The sequence below is a fragment of the Pelophylax lessonae genome (genome assembly GCF_965119305.1).
Source record: "Pelophylax lessonae genome assembly, chromosome: 3".
NCBI classification, from domain to species: Eukaryota; Metazoa; Chordata; class Amphibia; order Anura; family Ranidae; genus Pelophylax; species Pelophylax lessonae.
In genome coordinates, this window is record NC_138770.1 from 77,731,931 (window position 1) to 77,752,968 (window position 21,038).

Consider the following 21,038-nt stretch of genomic DNA (forward strand, 5'->3'; position numbering starts at 1 on the left):
AAAAATGGTTTCCAGCATGGCTTTGGTTTATAGTGCAAATTAACCGAGGTGATCAAAGCTCTTACAAATAGAGATTTGGTTACTGTATCAGACAACCGCACAATTGTCAGTTAAAGTAACCGTGCTGAATTGCAAACCTTCTAGGGCTGAAGTAGTTAGTAGCAGAGCTAATTAACTGGTCATGAAGGAACCTTCTGTAGCTCGTGAATAGGTAGGCTGAAAATCAATAATGTGGAATTTAAATTGCCCAGACAACACTTTGAAGGATCCTTTCCATTCTACAAGCGACATACCTTCACAATACAAGTATGCACCTTCTCAATGAACTCTTAGCTGTTTCAGACATACCATTTCCCTGAGGCTACATTCACACCTGAGCGTAGCGTTTTTCGCGCGTTTTTTACCGCGATTTTACCGCGATTTTTTACCGTGATTTTACCGCGATTTTTGTGCAGGCGTTTTTAGATTGAATAGAGATCAATGGAAAACGCCTGTAATCTGCCCAAAAAGAAGCTCATGTACTTTTTTGAGCGTTGGGCGTTTTGTATACAGCGTCAAAACGCTCAGATGTGAACAGGGGCCATTGAAATGAATAGGATTTGTCTTGTTGGGCGTTTTGAGAGCTGATCCTAGAGCAGAAAAACGCCCCAAAAACGCCTACATGTGAACGGAGCCTTAAAAGTGCAAACTAACCAGTCATGTCGATGTGCTAAATTCTACAACTATACCCTCATCGCTATCTGCAACGCCTCTGTCAGTTGTTGTAGAGACTGCGGACCTAAACCATTTACCTCAAACCTTTGCAAAGGTAAGGGGGGTCACTCAATTGAAAATCCCTGGCCAGGAGGACCACTATGGTTTTCAAAAGATGGGGCAGGCTTCCAGCTGGGATTAATTTGTGCTACATGGAGGAAAAACTTTTCTTTAAATTTCACAAAACGCAAGAAAGAAACCAGAGACCAGCTGCAGATCATATGTTACTGTATTTTGACAATCATACAAGGCAGTTTCAGAATGAAGTTTACCAAGTGCTAGTTTAGAAAAAAGTGAAGAGGAGATTCAGTGCAATTACATTGTGTTAACACCTTTGCTTTTAAGATACATATCTCCCCCCTCCAACTCCCTTTACAAAAATGAACAGTGTCCAGTCTTATTCTTTAAGGTCTTCTGGAGTTTCTGGACGCTCAACAATCTGAGGGGCAAATGGTCCCACCACCCAAGTCAGCGGGGCGTTTGCCATTACGTAGCTGAAAAGCTCATTGACGTGTTCGTGAACCTGAGTGGCTTTTGCACGGCTCTGTGCCAGAATTCCAGCCGAAAGATCACCAAGTGAGCGAACGGAGGCAAATGAGGTGTGCAGTTCTTGTACGTTCTGCCGCAGGTGCTGCATGCGCTCCTGGATGTTGGCTGGAAGGCCTTGGGCCCCAGATATTAAGGTGAAACAAGTTGTCTGAAGCTGTTTAGTCATCATTTGGGTCATGCCGAGTACTCTTGAGTCAAGGGCCTGTAGAAGACAAGTCTATTAATCACAATGTAATAAGTCTTTGATAGATAAAAATAAGTCCAGTGGTACAGAAAAGACAAGTTATAAAAAAGGTGCACCAAATGGAAATTGCAGTGCCAAAAATGAAAATGCAGGATGCACTTGGCCAAAACTGAAGATGACAGTATTAAAATTTATATATTAATGTTATGCACTTGAATGAATATGAAGTTCAAAAAAATGTTATAAATTCTATGTAGTCTTCATACTGGTTCATTGCACTTGTTGTGTTAGCCTCGGTTTACACTAGATTAGGTCCAAATTTACTGCAGATTCCACACTGCATCAAAATCCCAACCCACTCATGCAAACCGATTGCAGAGTGTCAAGTTAATCACACCCTGAAAAACCAGCTTGCAAGTTAAAGGGCGATTTGCACAAATCTAGCCAATTCTGGTGCAGACAAACACACCCCTTTACACAAGGCATGTTTTTGTTTAAAGAGGTTGTAAACTCTGTAAAGTTTTTTTTTTTACAACCTGAAAGAGAAATGCATAATGAGCTAGTATGCATTGCATACTAGCTCATTATGAAATACCTACCTTAGAACGAGCCCCCGCTGTGCCGTCCGCTCACCTCTATGACGGGCGACATGTCTAGTCGCCCGTCTTCCGGGATCGCGGCATCCAGCCATCTGATTGGCCGGAGCCGCGGTGACGTCACTCCCGCGCACGGGAGCCAACAGTCACAGCACGGGGCTCTGAAGGAACGGCACGAGCGGCCGTTCCTTCATAGCGCATGCGCCAGTGACGTTACTGGATGCATCGAAGGTAAATATCTCCTAAACTGTACATGTTTTAGGAGATATTTACAGTACCTATAGGTAAGCCTTATCATAGGGTTACCTATAGGTACAACTTGCAGAGGAGGGTTTACTTCCTCTAACAGCAAGAATGAATCAAAAACACTTGATCTACAGTTTGATGCAGCTTGAGTCACATGACCTATGAAAAAACACAAAGCACAGTAAAATTGTGTGCATTACTAGCACCCGTCTTGCAAAATGCAGAAACCACCATTTAAGGCCAATGTTTCAGCTGCCAAAATCTGCATTTCTTGTTAAAAAGGCATACGTTCACATTATGTAGTCTGTACATTAAGCTGACCCCCCCCCCCACATTCCATGAGCAACTCCCTCCCCCCCACCCCCTAAACATTTACCTGACTCCTCTTGATCTAGCATGGTGTCCCATCAGCATCAGAGCTGCGCTCTCCCTCAAAGGGAATAGAGGCAGCAGCAAGGGCCATTGGCTCCAGGTGCTGTCAAAACCTGTGAGGAGGGAGCAGGGGCATGGCTGCGCTGCACTGTCTATGGAACCACACAACCCAGTTGAGGAGCGAGCCCACACAAAATACCCCATAACAGCCAACTTGCTATGAGACAATTGCCAAGAAGTCGACAACACCAGCAGGGAGACCACAGAAGAGGTGGTAAGGGGTTGCTCTGTGCTCTACCATTGCACAGAGCAAATATGTAAAAAAAAAAAAAAAAAAAAAAAAAAACACATTATGTAAAAGGATCAAAGGCATCATAACAGTACTCCACACACTGCCTCTATGGGCTAGGCTAATTGGGCTAGGCAGAGTTAATGTGAACATTACGCACTTACTCCATCAATCCCTTAATTTGGGAAGGTTTGGAACCAGTTTGCCACACTTCCAGTCTGAGATGCATCAGAGCAGAAGGGAAAAGGGAGTTGTGAAATATATAGACCCTCAATCACCCTATGGCACAAAGCATTGCATGTGATAGTTGGATGTATAACCAGAGTACCCCATGGACCTTCGAACTCATCTTGTGTAAAAGATGCAATATCCTGCTGCATTTGGGAGTGCCAGCAACAATGTTTTGTAAACTGAGGGATAACCTGCATAGAAAACCTAAAATTGTCAGATCTAAAGTGAAGCTATAAATGGGCGGATAAACCACATTCAGATCCATGCAAAAAAATGCAATAGTCATTAAAAATTGTCTATATGTATGCACTGACATGTAATGAGTCTTGGAATACACACTGATATTTATATCTACCTTCTCCTAAGCCAGGGAGAAATTCACATGAAACGTTTTACTCAAGTCCAACCACACATCCAGAGAGCCATAGGTACTGTGAATGTAAAATCTGGGACCATCACTCCCCCCATGTACAATTGGATGCATGTTACTCATAGATGGAAGCTGGGGATCATGGTTGTATTGTTCATACTTTAAGATACTTATCTAGTAGGGCAATTGACATTCCTCCATTACAGGGACTTCTATAGCATCAAGAATGTGGCACAAATATTAATCCATAGATTGCAAGCTCAGTAAGGGACTGATGTGAATGTACAATATATAAGGCTCCCAACTCACATACTAGGGCCAATTAACCTACCAGCAGACTTAATTCCTGGAGGAAAACAGGCATTGCGCTTGTGTCCTCTGCCCCAATTTCAGAATATTGCTTTTGGTGTAATCACTACTTGGTAAGCTACATACCAGTGCACTGTCCTTCCTGTGATCAACTCCCAGCTGACTAGGCCAATAACTGGGGAGTGGTGTCAAGGTCCCTTGAGTCAGCTAAGCTCATGTGGCCCTACACAATTTTAACTTGGTTTAACATTCATATTAAAGGAAAATAAAGTGGTGCTGGCTTTTTGGTTTTATGAAAAAGGTGTTTTATTCAAGTATAATTAGTACCTGGAAGGAATCCCAAAATCTACCATGTTCATAAGTTGTAATACAGACCACTTCTCATAATCCCATTACCTGATCCTCACATCCATTTTCACCAGCAGCAGAGGTTTCTGCTTTTGGCTGCTGTTTGCTCCAATCCACCCATAGTTGGTGCAGCTTCTCTTTTCCTCCCTGAACACTTTGATTGAAAGACTCCACCTTGAAATAATGCGAGGGGGGACAAAAGCAGACAATGACTACTTCCAATTGATTGTGCGCACAGGTCACATGTATTAAATGTACCGAATTCCTACCAGATCAAAAGTTTGGTGCAGTTGTGACAGAACCTCTGCAGTGCTTGTTTGGGCGCTCCTCACCTTGCCCAACGAGTGCTGGTATGCGCGGTGACGAATTCGTGAAGACAAGGAGCCCAGGCGCACATAGTAAGTCTGCTGATCTCTCTGCTGCTGCAATGGTGCAACCTCAAAACCCTCCACAGTGGCGGCAAGCTTGGCTGTATTAAAAAATAATTCAGACATAATTCATTACAGTCCAAACATTTACATAACTCAGGTACAAGCTCTCGAATCTCAAGTGTTCGCATTCAGCCAGGTAACAAGACATGTGTACATAGTATCAAGTGTAGTCTTTGGGATAAGAGCCCTTTACCAAATCTTGAGGCCAACATGACATATATTCACTAACATGCTTAAGTGAACGTGTGCCCAGGACTATGCCCATTAGGTATTTACATAAACCAACATCCTCATTAACTTTTATAGCTATAGAAATGTTAAGGTCAGGGGCAAAATAATCCCTACTTAGTACACCTCTGCAATACATGCAGATTTAAGACTCATCTTTTAAAAAGAGAACCCCCTTTCACCTGCAAAAACTGGCAACACATTGCTTGCCTATATCCACACTGCTTCTCTGCAGCCAGTGTGCTCCCACACCATATTGAAAAGTTTGTCCTCTGCAGAGGTGCATGCTGAAGCCGATGGAAATTTTAGTAAAAAAAAGGAATGTCTGCTTTAATAACCTTGGATACTTCCTCTCCCAATCTTCATAAAGAGTAAGGTGTTCTATAGTTCAGCAAGGGAGAACTGGGCAGGGCAACCACCACTACTTGGGATTTTGGCACAGCCACCTTGTTATGCGAGCTGACGTATTGCTGGATATCAGTTGATCCAACCAGAAATCTATGCAGCATTTTGCATGACAGTGCTGGGGCCTGGCCACTGGCTGCTCCTGATGTATTGACTCATTTTTCCAGGTGCTGCTGTGAGTGTCAAGTATGGACTACTTTACAGTGCCTCCCGTAAAGTACCTGTTCCTTTGCTAGCATGGTGAACGAAAGACCTGGACTAAGTCTTTACTATAGCATGCTTCTTGCAACCTAGACTAGGTCAGTTTATGACACCAGTTACTATATATCCTAAGGCATTGCCAAAATGGTATACAAGATCTTAAAAAAGACTGGCCCAACTATAGATCAATGGAGTTCAGTTGGTTCTGCACTCCTGTAACCAGTTTTCAGCAGACAGAGCTGGCCCAGGCACTGAAAAGAGCCAGACCATATGGTCAAGATCTGCCTAGAAGCCTGGGCCAACAGCTCAGTCTTTGATCCACTAAGCCTAAACCAGCCACCCCTGTCCCTTCCAGGGCTCAGCACTCTAGTGAGTGCTGAAGGGGCAGAGAGTGGTGACTGGCAGTCTCTGCAGGCTGACAGCTGAATGATCGGTGCTTGATTCCCGCAGTTTTTAGTCGGGGGGGGGGGGGGAGGGGAGGGATCACAGCTGCAGCTGGGAATTATTGTTGCAGCCATCTAGGTATGATTGTTTTTGCAATTCCCATACTTTTAAAGCAGCATTAGGCCCAAAAGCAAACATTGCAGCATAGCATTTCTTAGATGTGATGGCTGCATTGGTTTTGTGACTTTTCACCTGGTGATCAGGCCAGTAAGTCTTGGTTCAATAAACTACAGATGAAACTTATGCAAGGTAGAAGTTAAACCTCCCAGAGAACTCAGTCAGTTCTTAGGTACAAAGCTCTGATACACAGCCCTCTGGCAGCTCACTATCACTTAAAGGACTTGTCCCTTCTGACTGCACAGGAAGGGAGAAGCAGCACATGACCATTGCAACACAACCTTTTAGGTTGTTGACATTTTACCAGATAACAACCCAATTCCATATGACTGCTTTAGCTACTTACACAGTTCTTCATCCGTCATGGGAAGGTAGTGATCAACCCATTCCTCTGTTTTCCCCAACACAGTATTCACACCGCTGGTCACAAACTGTCCCACATGAGACTCCATAACTGTTGAAACTGCAGATCGAGTGGCATTGATGCTGCCCTGAATGGCTCCTGTTGCCAGGCCCATGACACCAGACACAGCACCAGACACCACACCAGTTACAGTATCCCGAGCACCTGTCACAGTGCCTGTAACTGCACCAACAACTGCATCACGAGCTCCTGTCACCAGAGACTTGGCATCAGATACCACCTGTGGGGTGGGAGAAAAGGTTCACTCAAAAGTTCAAAGTATTCAGGTGTCTTGGCAGGACCAAGACTATTTTGTTCCATCCCACTGTAGGGTCCCCCTTAGCTACGGTAGAACCAACACTTTATTCTTACACAACTGCACATTTCCCTGCCTTGGCAATGTTAGAAACAAGTCCTATTCTGTTAGACCCACTGTAGATTTTCTTGCTTTGGCTTGACAAGTGAGACTATGCAAAGTTGGTTTACTTGTGTCAATCAGCCCCCACTCCAGTGAAGTGGAGAACATGCCCTCTTGCAGAAAATGTACTAATCAGCTCAGGGTTCAGAAAAGAGCCGATAATCAGAAGCCAACTTTTTAGTTTCAGATAACAGAAATCAAAGTCTAAGGTTATCATGCAACAAAGACCATACAACTCACTGCTGCAAGAAATGCAGTAGCAGGACTGTTGCAGCAGTTGTTGCATGCTAGATTGGTGGGCAAGAAGCACTTGTGGAACCACACAAAGCAATCCACTCATACCCACCTGCAGAGCAGGAGTGTGATGGGAGTCAAGTGTCAACTTGAAAGTGACACATTGTTTGACAGTTTCATTATGAAATTAATGAGTTATGAAAAGTAATGAGGGCCATAAACGGATCATAAAAACTTTATTGGATTTTTTAATCAAATGGGGTGCAACAGGGTGATTAAAGTACACTTAGCCATCTGAGCAACTTATAGTCCAAGACCTAAAGAGAAGATGGGGGCTCCCTAATGCAACATTCAGTTATTTCAGAGTTAAGGGTGGCTTTTGGCTTTCTTAAAAAAAAAAAAAAAAAAAAAACTAAAATCTCTAGCTAGATACACTTTTACATCCTTTTGTTCATAGATTTCCATTTACCTTCAACTATGTAGTGCAAGTGCCTGCTTGCATACAAATTGAAAGTGTTTAGATTTACCAAAACCATACAATATGGGTTTAAATCTAAAGACAATTGTATAGTGTATATGGCCCATAACACCAACCTATCTAACCCTGTAAATAGGTGTTCTACATACCTACACCTTTTTTGAAGCCGATCCAGTCTGCAGAGCTTCCACTGCTGGAGACCAGAGGACACAGCTGACAATGACTAAAAATGAATGGGGAGTGATGTCATCCATAAACTTACTATGGGGCTTCTGTTGTCAGCTGTGTCCACTGCCCCCGCCTCCACTGACATCAGTGTGGGATAGGGTTACATATACCGATTTCTTTACAGGGTTAGATAGTGGATGTCTGTCAATGCAGGGATTTTAGGGTTAACTTGGTCTTAGTTTTACACTTGCCAAGCCTAAAGTAAGCCCCAACTGTAGTTTACAAACAGGATCCCTTAAAAAAAAAAAAAAAAAAAAAAAAAAAGTACATAGGCAATCCCCTCTCGAGCCACCCTGTCTGCATCCATTGACACAGACAGGGCAGGTCTGCCCCACTCCCTTGTCAGATTTTGATTGACAGCAGCAAGAGCCAATGGCTCCCACTGCTTTCAGACCAGTAACGAAGGACAAAGCCAAGAGAACATACACCATGCTGGATTGAGATTGGCTCAGGCAAGTATAATGGGGGGGGCTTGGGAGTTCTTATACAAAGGTTTACCTTTACCTTTATGCAGAGGACGCATTAAGTATTAGATCCATTTTGATTAGACTGGCAGATCAAAGGCAGGTGACCACCAATGAAAAGTTTTGGTAAGAGCATTTCAAATCACCATGTAGTAGGCACTTACCTCATCAGTTGGTTTCTGGAGAATAGGCAGAGAGGATTCCAGTTTATCCAGACCTTTGCAAGCCAGGTCATTAGCAGTTGCAACTGAAATAAGTTAAAGAAGTCAAACTAAGCACAACTGACTAACTTCTAGTGCTCAAAGAAAGCATAAGACTAAAATAGACCTGACACTTAAATATGGGGGGGGTTCTACAAGTCTTGAGGTCTTGCATTTCTGCTACTCTGACAAAGGAGCAGAACCCTGAATTACACAAGTGGCAGTTTTCATTGGCGGATTGTGGCAGTCAATGTTCATCTTACTAGATGCAGGACTATAGGCAACCCCCCCAATCTTTTGAATAGAGCAAGGAAAGTTTATAACCCCTGTATTTATGCCATGTGTCTCACTAAGGTTTTTCCCTTACTGTTCCATACCCAAACAGGAAGTGAGGGCAGATTCCTGCAAATTAAGAAATGCTCTTGGGGACAGCCAGGTCACCAGAACTAGTGTCCCCATTGGTGAATCTCCTTATGGGGGCACAAACCGCATTAAAAACCCTTTTAGTTTTGGAAGGGGTGGAGAGAGATTGAAACCTCAACAGCTGTGCATTTAGGTGCTCTTCATGCCAGGACTGTTGCGAGATGAGTTTGCAACGAAAGGCTATGCTGAGCCTACACTTATGTCAAGTGCTTCTTAGGCTGGCCATACATTATACATACAATTTTCTTCTACAGCTTTCCTTTAAATTTACCAAAGCTACATAATATGAGGTCACACCTAAACACAATTTTGTATGCAATCAGGCAGACCTGTACTACACACCACATTAAACAGGACCTGTCCTGCCTATTTCTATTACAAGGGATGTTTTACATTTCTTGTAATAGGAATAAAAGTTACACTTTTTAGAGGGGCAGTGTAAAAACAAGGTAAGAGACAATTTCAAGCGCATTGTCCCTCCGAGCTTGCACACAGAAGCAAACGCATATGCAAGTCGGGTTCAAACCACACATGAGGTATCGCTGCAAAAGTTAGAGCAAAAATTTTAGCCCTAGACCTCCAACTCTAAACTGGTAACCTGTAGAAATTGTTAAAGTGTCGCCTATGGAGCTTCTAAGTACCAATGTTTGTCGCCATTCCAAGCACATGCACAATTTTGAAGCATGACATGTTGGTATCAATTTGCTTGGCCTAATGTTCTGTTTTTTCACATGGTAAAGTAGAGCATTTTTTCTTTTAGTTAAAAAAAAAAAAAAAAAATTGCATTTGTAAGACCGCTGTGCAAACACGGCAACAATCTTTATTTTATTCTCTAAGGTCTCAAAAAAACAAAAAAAAAAAAACATGTTTGTGGGAGAGTGCCAACTAATTTTCTAGCAAAAAAAAAAGATTTATTTATGCCCAGACACTAGCAAGAGTAAGAATCCGCACAAGGGGACAAACTTCATGAGAGGCATTTCGGTAGAAACCTTGATAGTTTTTGCTTCTATTCCATCAAATTGCCATCCTTCCCAAAACGAATATACAGAACAAAATAATCCTAGCTATTAGGACAAAGATGTCCTTTAGTGTAAGGGATATAAATGCACTGAAATGCGATTCACATGAAGGTTATAGCAAGAACTGGGGTTTAATATTTAGACATTTTTCAGTTCAGTTTTTTTATGCTGGCTGCAAGTGTCCAGTAATATTTACTTTCTATAACCAATGCAATTGCATCACCACTTACTTTGTGGCTCCAACCTGCTTACAATGGGCTTTGATCCAGTGACTGCAGCCCCAGTTAAGGTCTTTGCTCCCATCTCAGCGACGTCGCACACGCTGCGGATGTAGGGATGACTGTCCTTGGTAGAGGTGTATGCTCCACTGACCATACTGCAGGCTGAGCTCACTAGGGGCATATTGGCAACACGTTCCACCAAATTCTAGAGAAAAAAAAAAAAAAAACACTACATGATCTATCCAAATCCAGCAACAAAACCAAAGTCAATCAAGCCTTACCACCTACTTGAGCGCTTATTTTGTAACCTTGAGTATAAATGAAAGTCAAATAGGCAGTTTTTTTTATAGACACAAGCTAACCGTAGAGAATTTTGCAAACACATACTTCACCATGTTGCAACATTGGTGTGATGCTGCAGCTGTCCCTTGCCAGCTATAAGCCCATGAAATGAGCAATCACATGACTGATCGTCAGTTCTCAGTCTGCTTGGAGCAGAGACCAGTGACTACTCACCCTGCCCCCCTCCAGAACTTTGTGGAGTGCCAGGAAGGGGGAGCAGTTGGCTGCATACTGAAAGGCCGAGCCATCTGGACAACATGGTCAGGATCCTTCTCTAGCCAGGAGTGGCTCTGACATCAGCTGAAGGCAAATTTTAGCCTATGGTTGGCTGATTCTGGGTCTGAGAGCAAGCATATGTGCACTCCTGTGATCCAGAAGAGGAGACATTCGATCACACTTATGGCACTTTTCCACTGCAAGTACCGGCCTCGGCTCTACTCAGCCCTGCTTGGCCCGGTTTGCTTTTCCACTGCTGGTACGGTGTTGGAACGGTTCGGTACGTTATGGTTTGCTTTTCCACTAAAGTAGTACTAAAGTTAAGTGGGTGGGATTCTCTGACCAATCAGTGGCTAGTAGTGACTGCATGCAAAGGATTGTGGGATATGGTACCTGTTGGAACCACAATCGAGTAGGTACTGTTTTTGAGAGCCGTACCGTTCAGTTCCATGCAGTGGAAAAGCGCCACTGTACCGTTCCTACACTGTACCATGCGGTACCAGCAGTGGAAAAGCACAAAAGCGAGCCGAACCGTTCGGTTCCATGCAGTGGAAAAGTGCCATTAAAATCAAACACAGGCCTTCCACCTCCTGAGCTGCCAATGAGATCACACTGGAGACATGGCGATGAGGCTACACACTATATTAAAAAAAAGGGAAACAAACCAAGTTAAATGTAGCCATCTACATTTTTTGATAGGTCCACTAAAGGCAACGCCTGCCTAGGAATTACATCATCATGCTCACTTGCACATGTAAAATCTGAATAGCCTTAGGAAAGTTGGAGTATAAAACCTCAGACCAGTTGGAAAGATTGGGAAATGTCATGACCTGAATTGGCTATATAGCAATTGAAATACTGAAATTGTTTGAGACATTAGTTTCCAGGTGAGAATTTCTCATCTCTTTAACATGTTACATTGGTTTGGTTTAGTTTGACCAGCAACTTTACCATACTTATGGTGATCCCTCCGATAGTTACAAGGTAGAGAGGTGGAACAGTGACACCATGCTTCCCACCACATCCAATCAGAAAATTATAGCATTTTCTCAATGAAAACTGATGGTATTCACCGTCACTGGAAGTGAAACAGATAATGGTTTGAATTGCTTCAGATGGGACAGTCATTTGTCAGCAATATTTATATAGAAATATGAAGATTTATTCCAATTGTCATGAAATCTGTAATTCCTAAATGTGTGCATTACATATCCCTCAATGTCAGACAGGTTTCCCCTATTGTTTGAAGCTGGAATACACATTATCTCAATCCCCAATGTGAGACACAGACTGTCACTGGCAGCCTTATCCTATTGTTTGTGTATTGGGAGGGAATGTGGATTGTGTCATCCCATTGTCTAATGTTAATGACCTCACATTGTTCTGTCCAGATGGCTAGATGGTTTAGGTTAGGGGGGGGGGAGGGATTGTGTACACTGTATGGGAGTGACTTGAGTGTAAAACCCTGTTTCTATTGGATTGTGAATGTCACGTCCAGTCCTCAACAAGGTCTACCTTGGTGGTAACTGTATAAAAGTCTGTTTCTTGCTCAATAAAGAGAGCTAGTTCACCCTCAATCTAGAGTTCTGTCTCTTATTGGCGGAAGATGCTACAAGGGATTGCTATGGTCTTCCATACTCTCTTGGATAATCACTAAGCTCTTGTAAGAGCTTGTTCCTGCTGCTCCCTCTGGGCAAATGTTCACCTTATGGTACAAGCTGGACTAATGTAAAAATATCCACACATGGAATCCTTTGGTTCTAAAGCCCAAACATTAACCCAACTGCATTTTGTGCATCAAGGTAAAAAGATTTTAAGCATTTTGGCCCCTCACCCCCTCTTATACTTACCCGAGCCTTCATTTGATCCAGTGCTGTGCACATCTGCAGCTCTTCTCTCCCCTCACTTTTTGGGTCTCACTGGCTTTGCTGGGGCACCCGGAGCCATTGGCCTGCCTACAGTTACTATAACCCCATCTGCCCTATAAAGTCAAACCTGAGGATATTGTGAACCAAGCAGTAGCTTGGACAAGAAGTCATCCCAACATAGAAGTCCAGTTAGATGTGACCAGCTAGTAGCTATACCATGACCTGTATAAATGGGAACCTTCACACTCAGGTGGTGGAACACGACCTTTAGGTGGATAGAAACAGCCAGATACCATGGCAGGGTGATCTGGCTGTTGGGAGTGCCTAGGACAGAAGAAACCAGGGGCTGGTTCAGCAAAACAAGCACCACCAAAACAAGTTTTTGTATTGACATGCCCTCTATGCCCTTCAACTCCTCTCCCTTCCCCCACAAAATGAAAATAGATTCATCAGTATGACGCTTATCTTTTGGACACCTTCCAGGCACTGGGACTGAACCAGGTTGGCAGTTGTGTAGGAATTACTGCTGACTGGCTCAGAGGTTGAGAGTATAATAGTCAGATCATGGTTTCTGCTGCGACATTCTGGGGATAGCAGATGGCGTTGTTTGCGATGCAAGTAGAAGATCCATGTAAAGTTAGCTTGCTTACAGTGCTGGTGGGACATTCTCCACCCTCCCCACCCCAAGTTGGCAGACTACACTTTCAACAGCAAAAGTCAGATTTGGCCCTCCCATGTCCTGTCCTGATGGGCCAATAACTAAGGTTAGGCCGATATCCAGGAGACCCAAAGGCTGGCTAACCAATAAAGGAATGTTCCTCAAGCCAAGAGATGTTTGCGCTTTCCCTCCACAGCAGTCATGTCCAAAGTCTGGCCCGCGGGCCAGTTGTGGCCCGTCCTTTCGTTTTATACAGCCCCCTGAGACACAGCTGACTTTTATCAATGTCTCTCTTGAGACTCCTCACATCCCCGCCCAATGCGATGGCTCAGGGGCGGGGCCTCTCCTCCCTTGGCTGCTCCCGAGTCCCGCTCAGCTCTATCTGCCCGGCACCGCCCACGACTGTGCGTCAGTGCGGAATGAATTTAAAAATTGCATGCCCCATCGCCTTCACCGCACACAGCCACCTGAGGATCTTGTGGAGCTGACCGAGGAGGTGTCACTTCTACAATCCTACTGCTTGTTTCTGCAAGTGTATTCATAAAGCACTAATGCTTATATATGTGTAGATTTAATTTAAATGGTTCAAATGTCAGGCAAAAATGGTCGGCCCTTACGCATGTTCACTTCATCAAATCTGGCCCTCTTTGAAAAAAGTTTGGACACCACTGCTCTACAGCATCCAACAAAATATATGGGCATGGTGGACTGACCCCCATTACAGCCATCAAAACACTGATTTCTGTTCAAGGTGTACCAACCCTTTAACTCATGGTTTAAGTACCTTCTAGTTCCCTACCTCAAGAGATGCTAAAAGGACTGTTTAACAAACATGTTATACTTGCCTGCTTTGTGCATTGGTTTTGCACAGGAGCAGTCCCAATCCTATTTCTGGGTCCCCCGCCAATGGACTGGCTCCTCCTGCTTAGTGCCCCCCATAGCAAGATTGCTATAGGGGTACTTACAGAGCCAAACTTCTGGATAAACTGTCCCTTTTGCCCACACAGCCAATGGCTCCTGCTATGTGACCCAATGAGGGCGAGACCCAGGATAGCAGCAACTCTCGCTCGCACATTGCTGGATTGAGATCGGGGGGGGAGAATCAGGTGGGTTTAAGGGGGAGCTGCTCCCAGAAGTTTACCTTGAAGCATAGAACACATTAAAGTTAAAAAAAAAAAAAAAAAAAAAAAAAACACCCTTTAGAACCACTTTAAAGCCTTGAAGAATAAAGTTGATACAGCCCTAAAGAAGCTGCTGCTGAAAGCCCTGACGTGAATCACATAACCATGCTGAAGCACTGGCTGCCACCAAACAGATCAGTGTTAAGGCACAGCCGTGTCACCCTTTGGCAGAGCCCAAACCTTTGAGAAATCTAGACAGTTGTTTCAGAGCAGGAAAGTGTAAGACATAAGCCAAAAATGTCTCTTTGGGGGGTAATAAAATTTGTCTCAATGTTCCTTTAGGTCCCATGCACCCTGTTGTAGACCCAATGCATGGAGCTCAGGCTTTTAGCTGCAGGTGGTGGTCACAGGTGTCTGTCCAGACCCACTGCCAGCTGCCTGACAACCTGATAGCAAGTATGGCAGCTGACAGGGTGGGACGGTGCACAGTTGGGGTCCAAATTTAGGGCAGTATGCACCCCAAGACACTGCCGTCAATTCAGGCAGTTCTTACTCAACACTGAATATATCAAGTCAACGACAAAATTCTTAAAATTACTGACAGTTCAGATCAGGAAGCCAGTGGTAATTAAGGCCAACTCTGGGCTTGCATATGGCGGGGCCAACTCTGAGCTTGCCTATGGCGGGGCGTCATTACTCAGCAGTTAGTGCCTGTGCTGGGAAGCGGTCATGTGAGCTTACCGCACAGCACAATCTCCCCAGCCTCGTTTTGCTGCTGGCTGGGAGTGTTCCCAGCAAAAAGCTAAACGCCAATGGGGACTCCGCTGATGTCATTACCTAAACAGGCATTGCCCATACTGGGGAAAGGACAGGTCACAGAATAAGTCCCCACCAGGTGTGGGTCACTTTTCATTGACCGCACACAGCAGGGGCAGGCTGGAAAGCAGCTAGCAAACTAAACATCTAGCAGGGGTTGGCAGCGCATTTATCGCAAGCGACTTACCACAGAGGTGTCAGTGAAAGTAATAGTGCCTCATTGTTAAGTCAGTGGGAGGAATAGTCCCTTAAATCATGGGGGGGGAATAGTGCCCCAACAGTGGGAGTAATAGTTCTCCACAGATGGGGGGGGGGGGGGGCAGTGAAAGGAGTAGTGCCTCATTGTGTCAAATAGGAGGAATAGTCCCTTAAATCATGGGAGGGAGAATAGTGCCCCAACAGTGGGGGGGAGGGAATAGTCCCTTAGGTGGGGGGGAGAAAGGGAACAGTACCCCAAAAGTGGGGTGAATAGGCCCCCACAGATGGGGGGGCCAGTGAAAGGAATAATGCCTCATTGTTTGGGTCAGTGAGGAATATTTTCTTAAATAGGGGGGGGTGTGAGGGGGAAATCGTGCCCCATCATTGGGAGGAATAGTCCCTTAAATCATGGGTGGGGGAATACTGTGCCAACAGTGTGAGGTCTAGCTCCTCACAGATGGGGGGTCAGTGAGAGGAATAGTCCCTTAAATCCATGGGGGGGGTGCGGGAATACTACCCCAACAGTGCGAGGTCTAGCTCCTCACAGATGGCGGGTCAGTGAAAGGAGTAGTGCCCCATCAGTGGGAGGAACAGTCCCTTAAATCATGGGGGTGGGGGGGGGGAATACTGCCCCAACAGTGTGAGGACTAGCTCCTCACAGATGAGGGGTCAGTGAAAGTAGTGCCCCATCAGTGGGAGGAACAGTCCCTTAAATCATGGGGTGGGGGGGGGGGGGAATACTGCCCCAACAGTGTGAGGACTAGCTCCTCACAAATGGGGGTCAGTGAAAGGAGTAGTGCCCCATCAGTGGAAGGAACAGTCCCTTAAATCATGGGGGTGGGGGGGGGAATACTGCCCCAACAGTGTGAGGACTAGCTCCTCACAAATGGGGGTCAGTGAAAGGAGTAGTGCCCTATCAGTGGGGGGAACAGTCCCTTAAATCATGGGTGGGGGAATACTGCCCCAACAGTGTGAGGTCTAGCTCCTCACAGATGGGGTCAGTGAAAGGAGTAGTGCCCTATCAGTGGGAAGAATAGTCCCTTAAATCATGGGGGGGCATACTGCCCCAACAGTGTGAGGAGCCCTCACAAATGGGGGGGGGGGGGTCAGTGAAAGGAACAGGGCCTTATTGTTTGGGTCAGTGGGAAGAGCCACCCCTAAATCACAGGGAGGGGGTGGTGAGAGGGAAATAGTTAGTGCAGGAATAACCCCTAAATGATCGGTCCTCAAACTACAGCACTCAAGCTGTTGCAGAACTACACATCCCATGAGGCATTGTAAAACCCTGGCATTCACAAACAGGACTAGGCATGATGGGATTTGTAGTTCCTGAACTGGAGGGCCATAGTTTGAAGACCCCCAGCCCTAAATTATGGGGGGGGGGGGGGAATAGTGCCCCAACAGTAAGGAATAGTACCTTAAATCATAAGGGGGGGGGGGGGGAAGGGAATAGTACCCAAACAATGGGGTGAATAGTTCCCCACAGATTGACAGATTGGGGGGGGGTCAGTGAAAGGAATAATGCCTCATTGTTAGGGTGAGTGAGAGGAATCGTTTCTTAAATTATGGGGGGGGGGGGGGGGGTTGTGCCCCATCAGTGGGAGGAATAGTTCCACACAGATTGGGTCAGTGAAAGGAATAGCACCTCATTGTCAGTGGGAATAACCCCCAAATCATGAGGGGGGGGGGGGAATAGTGCCCCATCAGTGCGAGAAATAGTACCTTGAACCATGGGGGGGGGGGGACCCCCACAAAGGCAGCATACAGAGGGCCACAGTATGGAGGCCACTGCTCTAATATACAATAGAGATAACTGGTTGCAATGTTACATAGGATCTGTTCCCAGGAACTATGAACGTATTACTGTAATATAGAAATATCAGCTCCTGTGTAACAGTCATGTGTATTGGAGGATCTGTCTATGGGAATGGATGAACACATACATGATTCTTATCCCCAGGGGACAGATCCTGGAATACACAATACAGATGATTGGTTACAATGTTACACAGGATCGCTCCTGGAATGATAGAATACACAGCAGACAGTGGTGTCCGGGGGATACAATGTAACAGAGGGTTCCCCGGGCTCCTCACCTGTTGCTCGGGGCTCTGCTCGGTCAGATCGGAGGTGTCGGTACCGTTGGAAGCCATGTCGGAGTCTCCGGTGCAGAGTGATGATAGATATCCCGGTCTGTAGAGAGATCACACTACAAAGACAAACACAAGACAGCCAAAGGGCATCAGCGCCACGTGACACCAAAAAAAACTTCTCGTCTGCTAACAGCAGGCGTGACCACATCCCGCCCTGAATACTCACCAGCTCCTCCTTGCGATTCCTCTACCGCCTCCCACACTCGCCTTATAAGCGGGGAGTGACGTCAGCGCTTGATAGGGTTACTGCGAGAGAGGGGCGGGACCTAGGAGAGAAGGGCGGGGAGAGTTGTTGGCGGTAGGGGTCAGGGTCCTGGCTGCTGTGATTGGGGTGGTCACGTGTCCCCTGTTGTACAAACAAGTGGGGCTGTCAGTGAGAAGTGAGAGAAAGTAATATTATATTATATGTAGCTGTATTCTCATGTCTTCCTTTAGTATAATCAGCCTCTGAAAGTTTGCTGTGTGGAGTCTCCGCCTATACAATGGTTGCTTTCATTTGCAGGGTCGCCCTGGAGCCACCCTCATAGTTGCCAACTGTCCCAATTCTCCCGGGACGTTCACAGAATTCAGACCCATATCCCAGGAAGAGTCGCGGAAAATTTGCTTTGTCCCTGGGCTGCCGCAGCTTACATCAGTAAAAACATGGCCGAGGGCCAATTTTCCAACTGCGCATGCGCTGCTCGGGCGGAGGGGGGCCATGCACAATGACATCATGCTGCCCAGGGGTCAAGTCATGGGAAAAAAGTGCGGGAACTCACCCAAGATCCCACCTCAAAAATAAAAAGTGAGTGTGTGTATATATACCTTTTGAGGAGCGAGGGCCACTTTAGCGACTTGGTAACCAGTCATAAGCCACAATCAGTGTCGGACGTACAGGGGTCGCTGGAGTCGCCATGGCAACCGGGCCCTATGCTGCAGGGGGCCTGAGAGGGACCCCTGAATGTATAGAGAGGAGGAGCCGCAAACGCGAACTGTATATCGGCGCTGAGGGAGCTGGTCTCACATTGGAAAGTGAAAGCACAGTGTGTGCTCTCTGCCTCCCCCTACAGTGCAATACGCGGCAGGAAGTTAAGGTTCAGTACTGCGCTTTTTAACCACTTGCTGACCGCTCACTGAGCTGGTACTGCGGCAAAGTGGCTCGTTATCGTCCAGCGACGTAAACTTATGTCGCTGGATCCCGCCCCCTCTCGGCGGCGCGCACGCGTCGCCGGAGGCTCGCTCCCGCTGTATTCAGACGCAGCGGGAGTCGGGCCAAGGGAAGAGAGGCATTGATCACCGCCGCTCTTCCCTGATCGTCGGGGATCGAGTGAGGAAATCCGCCCACTTGTGTAAACAAAGCGGGCGGATCTCCTATGTGACAGACAGTGACAGATTACAGGATTCAGCATAGCTGAACCTGCGATCTGTGTCTGTGTCACACAATCCCCTCCCCCCACACACGTCAGTAAGCATGAGGCATACATTTAACCCCTTGATCACCAATAAAGTTAAAGTGGAGTTCCACCCTAATTTTATACTTACCTCCATCTTCTCGCTCCGGGTCACCTGAAAAAGAAATGGATAATCACATTTTTTTTTTTTTTACTTACCTCGTAGCGAAGAAATATACTTACCTTACTTCCTTCTTCCTCCTTCCTCGGCCGCGGCCCGTCGCCACTTCCTGGCTCTGCAATGATTCCTGGGAGCTGAACGTCATCGCTCCCAGGAATCATTGCGCCTGCACCGGCCCCGACGTCAGTTCCGGGGCGCGCGCGTCATCCCCTTCTAAACAGCTTCTGGGCATGCCCAGAAGCTGTGGAGGGTTGACGCGTGCGACCCGGAAGTGACTTTGGGGCCGGCGCAGGGCATCGTGGGACCGAAGAAGGCGGAAGAGGACGCCGAAGAGGATCTCGCTGGCTTCAAGCTGCCCACATCTGAGATGGCAGCGCTGGGCAAGATGTTTTCAAGGTAAGTATTTGTCCTAACAGGTAAGTGCAACCCGGGACAGATCAGAGGCTAGCCATTGTGGAATGCACTAGCCCTGACTGTCCCGGGAGTATTTAAAAAAAAAAAAAAAATTCCAGGGTGGAACTCCGCTTTAAACCCTTCTCTGCCAGTGTCATTATTACAGTAACAGTGCATATTTATAGCACTGATTACTGTAGTAATGTCACTGTTACCCCCAAAAGTGTCAAAAATATCAGTTAGGGGTCCGATCTGTCCGCCGCAATGTCGCAGTCCCGCAAAAAAAATTGCAGATCACCGCCCCGCCATTACTAGTAAAAAAAAAAAATAAACAATAAAAATGACAAATCTTTCCCGTAGTTAGTAACGCGATAACTTTTGCGCAAACCAATCAAAATACGCTTATTGTGATTTTTTTTACCAAAAATATATAGCAGAAAACAAATTGGCCTAAAATGTTAAAAAATTAGATTTTTACATTTTTTGGGGGGGAATGTTATATATCAGAATGTAAAAAATATTGTTTTTTTTTTTTTTCAAAAATCGCCCAGGTGATCAAATACCACCAAGAAAAGCTCTATTTGTGGGGAAAAAAAGGACATAAATTTAATTTGGGTACAGCGTCGCACGACCGCGCAATTATCCGTTAAAGTAACGCAGTGCCGAATCGTAAAATATGGCCTGGTCAGGAATGGGGTAAAATCTTCCGGTCTTAAAGCGGTTAAAAATACGCTCATTGAGAATTTTTTTTGTCAAAGACATGTAGCTAAATACATTTTGGCCTAAATATATGACAAAAATTTAATATATTGGATATTTTTTAACTGTCAAAGTTCGTGAGTGTTGTGCAGATCGTGAGTGTTGTGCAACTGAGTGTCAAGTGAGTGAAGCGGAGTACCAGAGGGTGAGAAGGTAGCGTTAGGAAGCCAGGAAATAGCCACATAGGATAGACTTAAATTGCTGAATCCCCATTAGATTAGATTAGTAGGTACAATGCCCGGCGGGTGTGGAGATGCGACTCGGTGTACATCTTGTGATATGTATGCGTTCCTCAGACATGTGATTGAGGGCGAATACAAATGCGCAAAATGTAAGCACGTTGCTTCCCTGGAAACTCAGGTCCTGAATCTAGGGAAGCAGCTGGCAACACTGAGACGAATGTCCATACCGGAGGAGAGCCAGGATCGTACCAGTCAGGTGCAGACAGGGGTCTGCACAGAGGTGGGCGGAGTATTGGAGGTGCAGGCATCAGAGCAGAGTAGAGGGGTGACAGTTAGGAGGGGTAGAAGGGGTCAAGGCAAGGAGGCTGATCCTGGGCTGGAGCACCCCAATAGATGCGCCCCGTTGTGTGATGTTGGGGAAACCAGTCAGGGACCAGCATTGCTGGAGCAGAGCGACGCCCCTAGCTGCCAGGGGAAGAACTCCTCCAGTGAGGCCCGGGAGAAAGGGAAAGGAAGGACAGGTGCTGGTGGTAGGGGACTCAATTATTAGAAGGACAGATAGTGTAATCTGTGACAAAGACCGTGTGCGCCGAACAGTCTGTTGTTTGCCGGGCGCTCGG

General features: G+C 45.9%; 1 protein-coding gene across 1 annotated transcript; it reads right to left on the reverse strand.

The window, feature by feature from the left end:
- Positions 1–1,150: 1,150 nt before the first annotated feature.
- On the reverse strand, positions 1,151–17,563 carry LOC309551085 (perilipin-3-like; the record flags this gene model as incomplete). Its single annotated transcript, XM_082251533.1, has 7 exons — positions 17,477–17,563; positions 10,171–10,366; positions 8,463–8,545; positions 6,420–6,717; positions 4,517–4,716; positions 4,296–4,421; positions 1,151–1,504 (listed from the first exon to the last, which is right to left on the reverse strand). Exons 1-7 carry the CDS (start codon positions 17,531–17,533, stop codon positions 1,151–1,153), a joined length of 1,314 nt encoding a protein of 437 aa, XP_082107659.1. The 5' UTR covers positions 17,534–17,563.
- Positions 17,564–21,038: the final 3,475 nt, after the last annotated feature.